We start from the raw sequence: 6329 nt of genomic DNA on the forward strand, positions 1-6329 counted from the left end.
GCCACCATAGAATCCTGAGGGGTCCAGGCTGTGGGGAAACTCGTGCAGCCCGGGATGCTGAACCCCCACAAAAGCATCTCCTGGGCTGGTTAAATGGGTCCCCCCAAGTCCCAGTGAAGCTGGCGGCTGGGGAACACAGAGGTAGACGTGCGGGGCTGCGGCAGGAAACGCCCCTCCGTGGCCGCCCCCACTCCCATTTCATCTGACCCACTGGCCTCTCTGCACTCCAAGTCTAGGCCCAAGAGACCTGCATGGTGGCCCTCGCCGCCTGCAAGCCCCCTACCCCGAGGCCAACACCCCCCCACTCACTGCAATGACACCCCAGGAGTGAGCGGGTTCAGACCGCAGCCCTGGGCTCCCCAGGCAAAGCAGATCCCTGCCTCGCTGCCACAGGCCTGAGCCCCCCTTTCTAGGGCAGGAAAGTGAATTCCCAGCCCCAGGGACCCCAATTGCAGTTGGGAAGGCCCCTAACCCGAGCATCTCAGACAGAAATATTCTACACCAGAAAGGTCACCTTTTCCACGAGACTGCACTGCAAAGTCAGCACTACTAACGTGCCCAGGGCAAATCCTAGAACGATGCATGCAAGTAACAACAGTAAAGGAAGGAAAAGTCACACGCATGCACAGACTTCAATGCACTGATTCTCTCTTTATTCAGAAGGTGTTAATATAAGGAATGATCAAAATGAAAAACGGGCACCTGAGAGACGGGTTTGGTTTGGTTTTGGGTCTGTGTTGGGGCCACACCCAGTGACGCTCAGGGGTCACTCTTGGCTCTGGCACAGGAATTACTCTTGAGGGGCCCAGAGGACCAGATGGGAAACCTGGGATCAAACTCAGGTCAGCCATGTACAAGGCAAGCGCCCTAGCCACTATACTATCACTTCAGCCCCATGAAAATTATTTTTAAGAAGAAAAACTTGGGGCTGGAGCAACAGCACAGCAGGGAGGGCATTTGCCTTGCACACGGCCGACCCAGGTTTGATTCCCAGCATCCCATATGGTCCCCTGAGCACCACCAGGAGTAATTCCTGGGTGCAGAGCCGGGTATGACCCAAAAAGCAAAAAAATAAATAAATAATAAATAAAAATAAAGGCAATTCTAAAAAAAAAAAAAAGAAGAAGAAGAAAAACTTGAATTGCCCTAAATTCATAATGGCAATTACATTAAGACCACTCTCCAGGAAATCTGAGAATCTTCAGTCTTCAAAACAGAAGCGAATTTAAATATTTTTATATTTTTAAATCTCAATGTTATAAGCAAAATAATCAAGTATACTAAAGCTTTTAGCAATTTACTAGATAAAAAAATAAAATAAAAAATTAAATTTAAAAAAAATTTAAAAACAATTCACTAGATAAACAAATAAAGGCATATTAGAAGTAGACAATAACATAATCCTTTCTGGCTAGATTGTATTAGAATTTCACTAGAGACCTAATATAGTGCAAATAGTACAATAATTTATTTATGCCTAATGGCTCCACCTGATTTATAAGAATTCATAAGCTTGCTAAGAAAAAATCAGATGCTCAAAACATCACTGTCTCAGAAAACTACAAATGCCAGGGGCCTAGAAAGACATTAGAGGGATGAAGGTCCTTGACTTGCATGCAGCCCAGCCCAATTCGATGGCCGGAACCGCCTCTGGTCTGCCAGGACCACTGCCGAGGACCACTCCTGAGCACAGAGCCACAAACAGCCCCTGGGGGCTGGAGCGATAGCACAGTGGGTAGGGCGTATGCTTTGCCCACAGCTGGCCCGGGTTTATCTTCAGCATCCCATATGGTCTCCTGAGCACTGCCAGGAGTAATTCCTGAGTGCAGAGCCAGGAGTAACCCCTGAGTATCGCCAGGTGTGACCCAAAAAGCAAAAAAAAAAACCCTGGGCACCTCTGCACATGGGCCAGAAACCAAACCAGGCCAACAAATTCCAGCAACATTGTCAATTAGGAAGGAACACTGACGGACAGGCTGACTAGAGTACTAGCAAAGCAATCCTTGAGGGCTGGCAAAGGTAGGGTGCCAACTGTGCCCACAGAGCTGGCCCTGCCCTCATGCAACTTTGTATCCTTTAGACTGCCTCTCAAAACTTCAAAGGTTTGGGCTAGAGCCATAGCACAGCGGGGAGGGCGTTTGCCTTGCACGCAGACAACCTGGGTTCAAGCTCCAGCATCCCACATGATTCCACAAGCACCGCCAGGAGTAATTCCTGAGTGCATGAGTCAGGAGTAACCCCTGAGCATCCCTGGTGTGACCCAAAAAGCAAAAAAAAAAAAAAAAGAAAGAAAGAAAGAAAGAAAAAGAAAAACCTCAAAGGTTTATATTTTTATATGGGGGGGGGAGCAGACACCACACTAGTGGTGCTCAGGGGTTAGCCCCAGCTCAACAGTTGGGGTATCTCCTAGCAGTGCTCAGGGGCCAGGCGGTGCTGGGGACCCAGCCCAGGATGCCTACAAGCATGCACTCCCCGGAGCTGTCTTTTGTTTGTTTTGAATCATACCCAGTGATGGTGATGCTCAGGACTTACTCCCAGCTCTGTGCTCAGGAAACATTCCTGTCAAGTGCTCAGATGGAGCACTAGGGATCGAACCCTAGGTCCACTGCATGCAACACAAGCACCCTGCTCCCTGTACTATGTCTCCAGCCCCCTGGAGCTGTCTTTCCAAGCCAGAAGTTCTAAGACTTTTGAAAGAGACATTATGGACATCCCCACAGCCCTGGAAAGGCAGCCGCTGCCCTGATATGAACTGACATCTAATTTTCAAAAAAGGTCACCTGTCACTTGGAGGGCTGTCTTCCTCGTCCGTGTACTTCTCGTGGTTGCGCCTTCGCACCTTTGGAACAACTTGCTTTCTTGCATAATGTCTGTCTTGTGGCTTTGAATCTTCTTGTGTCACGATATCTTCTATGTCATGCAAGAGTTTATCACAGGATGCGGAAGGCATCTTCTATCACCAAAAAAATAAATTATATATATATATATATCTCACCACAGAGCTCTGAGTCCCTATGAAAAAGTTCCATGTCGCCTCATTTAGGAACTACTCTTGCCCACCTTGAATTTTTTGTTTGTTTTTGAGGTCACCCTGTGGTGCTCAGGGGTTTCTCCTGGCTCTGTGCTCAGGGATCATTCTTGATGGTGCTCAGAGGACCATGCGGGGTGCCAGAGATCAAACCCGGGTCAGCAGCGTGCAAGGCAAACACCCCACCTGCTGTATTATTTCTCCAGTCCCCAACTAGGATTTTAAAGCCTGGAGATTTAATTTCAAGTTTAGAGACTACACACAGAAGAGAAATGATCGGACAAATTCTGTTGTCAGTGGGAACATTCCAAGATCCAATTGGAACTCCTGGGGGGAGAGGTGTCCAAGCAACTACTAAGGAATCTGAGAGGTCCGTTCTGGCCATCTGCCTAGAGCACTGACCTGGAAGTACTGGGAGTAGCCCCCAATGCCGGCTGATGTGCCCAAAAAAAAAAAAAAGTCATAATCATCATCATCATCATACCCCAAAAAAGATTACAAAATAAGTAAATATATTTAATTTTATTTATTTGGTTCTGGTTTTGGGGGTCACACCCAGGTATGCTCGGGGGTTACTCCTGGCTCTGCACTCAGGAATCACTCCTGGTGGTGCTTGGAGACCATATGGGATGCTGGGAATCAAACCCAAGGAATCAAACCCAGGGTCACCCTCTGTGCAAGGCACCCACTCTCAGTGCTGCTGTATTATCACTCCAGTCCCAAGTAAACATATTTAAAGCCTACTTGTTTGACTAACAGCTTTATATCCTGACATACAATTGCTAAGGAATCCACTGAAGGGAAACAAAGTATCAGAAGAGAGATGGGAGGAATCAGCTAGACCTGTTCCCCATCCCGGTGCTAGATGACCAGGGGCCTCCAGGAGGCAGAAGCTGCACAATGGAGAGAGCGTTCTGTTTGTCCACTTAAACAAGGGAAGGTAGATTTGGGGGATAAAGAGCCGGGGTGGGTCCTGACAAGGCCAGGGAAGTATGAATCCCTCCGTGCAGAGTACAGAGTCAGGACTGCAGGAAATACAGTTAAGCCTCTGATTTTAGAAAACCACAATCCAGAGAAGGTAGGACATTTACTTTGATAACTGCTCCGGCCACTATTGGCAGCCTCAATGGTGAAAGCAAACAGTGCGGTGTCTAATAAGAGCCAAAGAAATAAGCACGTTGTGTGTGTGTGTGTGGGGGGGGGGGGGGGGGGGGAATTAAGGGGCAACAGGAAAACCTGCAATTCACTGGAAAAGGAGCCAGAGACCAGGGATTAGGCTCTCTGCCTTGTGTGCAGCTAACCCAGGAGGATGAAGACGCTTGTCCTGCATCCCAGAAAAGCATGTTGGAATCCCTGGCATCACGTTTCCCCCGCCCCAACCACACACACACACACACACACACACGCACACAGACACACCCTAGTGACCCATGTTGGAATCCCTGGCACCACGTTATCCCCCACAACTATACACACACACACAGGCAGGCACGCACGCGCGCGCGCGCACACACACACACATACACCAGTGACCCACGTTGGAATCCCTGGCAGCACATGTTCGACCCCCCACAACCACAAGCACACACACGTGACCCATGTTGGAATCCCTGGCACCAGGTTATCCCCCACAACTACACACACACACACACACACACGCACACACGCGCGCGCGCGCACGCACACACGCACACACACACACACACACACACACATACACCAGTGACCCACGTTGGAATCCCTGGCAGCACATGTTCGACCCCCCACAACCACAAGCACACACACACGTGACCCATGTTGGAATCCCTGGCACCATGTTATCCCCCACAACCACACGCACACACACACACACCCCAGCACCTCCAGGGATGACTTCTGAGCAGAAATCCAAAAGGAGCCCCAAGCGCACAGCATGGCTGTGACACCAAACAAACAAAATAAATGACTACCTTGATTATCTGCAACTGGTCTCTGATCCTCTTGAGGAGTCTGGAAATTTACCAAAAAAAAAGTATTTAAGAGACACACAGCGGGTAGTGTATTTGCCTTGCACGGGTGGACCAGGGTTCGATTCCCAGCATCCCACAGGGTCCCCCGAGCACTGCCAGGAGTCATTCCTGAGTGCAGAGCCAGGAGTAACCCCTGAGCATTGCATCGCCAGGTGTGACCGGAAAAGCAAAAAAAAAAAAAAGAAAGAAAAGAAAGACACACTCACAAGTTCACAAACCACCTTGGACCACCCCCCCCCCCCAACCACCCGCCTCACAAGGGACCAGCCTGGTCTTCTGCCAAGTTCAGGAGGCGCCCACCAGGGCCCAACTCCTCCTTGGCAGGGGCCCTACCCCACTCCCCCATCACTCGGGACACACCTGGGATGCAACCTGGAACACCGGGTCATGCCAGGCTACAAAAGAGGCTGGGGGGGGGGGGGTAGTTGGAGAGGGACCACGGGTGGGCAAACGCATCCCCGCGTCCCCGCATCCCCACCCCCACCCCGGGGACCCCCGTCGCCCCGCGGGGGCAGGGTGAGGAGTTAAAAAGCCGGACCAGCGCCTTCCCCCGCCGGGTCCAGGGTCAGAGCTCCGGGCAGCTGGGCAGCTCGAGGTCAGCGCCAGCCGGACCCCACGCCACCAAGCCGCGCGCACACGACGGGAGACGAGGGCGGCTCGGCCTGAGCCTTCAAAGCCCCCTGCAGCCCCGCAGCCCCCACGGTGCCCGCTGGGGACAGTGCGACCCCCACCACCACCACCATCCCGCTGCCCTGTGCCCAGTGCCCGCTACCCGCCTCCTCCCCCACCCCCTGCAAAGTGACCAGCACAGTCCGGGGGAGCCTGGCAGCAGGGCAACAAGCCCCGCTCGGCCGCCACCCGCCACCCGCCGCCCCGGCCCGGGAGTCGGGAACTAACACGCCAGCCCAGACGCGGGGAAGCCTCTCCGGAAACGCCGGGCGCTTCACATGGGGCGCGCCATGACACTCCCGGCCCGCCGCGCTGCTCTGCGCATGCTCGGCGACGGCGGCCCGCGGAGGCCAAACTACCGCAGACGCCCGAGAGCGCGCGTGTTCCCCTTTCGTGAGCCGCTGGTGGTTCTTGTTGCCTGCCAGTTGGGGGATTTGGGTTTTGTCGTTGTGGTGGTGGTTGGTTGTTGTGGTGGTTGTAGTTGTTGTTGAGTTTGTTTGTTGTTGTTGTTGTTATTGTAAAAGGAGAAATAAAATCCCAAGGCCTCGGAATTCTCAGAATCACATTATTATTATTAATGATTATTATTATTCTGTCACTGTCCTCCTGTTGTTCATCGATTT

At 51.8% G+C, this 6329-nt stretch overlaps 1 protein-coding gene across 1 annotated transcript in view; it reads right to left on the minus strand.

The window, feature by feature from the left end:
* CDKAL1 (CDK5 regulatory subunit associated protein 1 like 1) overlaps positions 1–6004 on the minus strand; it is a 691294-nt gene extending 685290 nt beyond the window's left edge. The window contains exons 1-3 of the mRNA XM_056132368.1: positions 5935–6004; positions 4978–5017; positions 2781–2953 (exon numbers count right to left, since the gene is read on the minus strand). Of these exons, the coding sequence (XP_055988343.1) occupies positions 2781–2950 (170 nt within the window). The 5' untranslated portion in view covers positions 2951–2953; positions 4978–5017; positions 5935–6004. The remainder of the gene's footprint in view (positions 1–2780; positions 2954–4977; positions 5018–5934) is intronic.
* Positions 6005–6329: the final 325 nt, after the last annotated feature.

Source organism: Sorex fumeus, unplaced genomic scaffold, assembly GCF_029834395.1.
Source record: "Sorex fumeus unplaced genomic scaffold, SorFum_2.1 ptg000094l, whole genome shotgun sequence".
Classification (NCBI taxonomy): Eukaryota; Metazoa; Chordata; class Mammalia; order Eulipotyphla; family Soricidae; genus Sorex; species Sorex fumeus.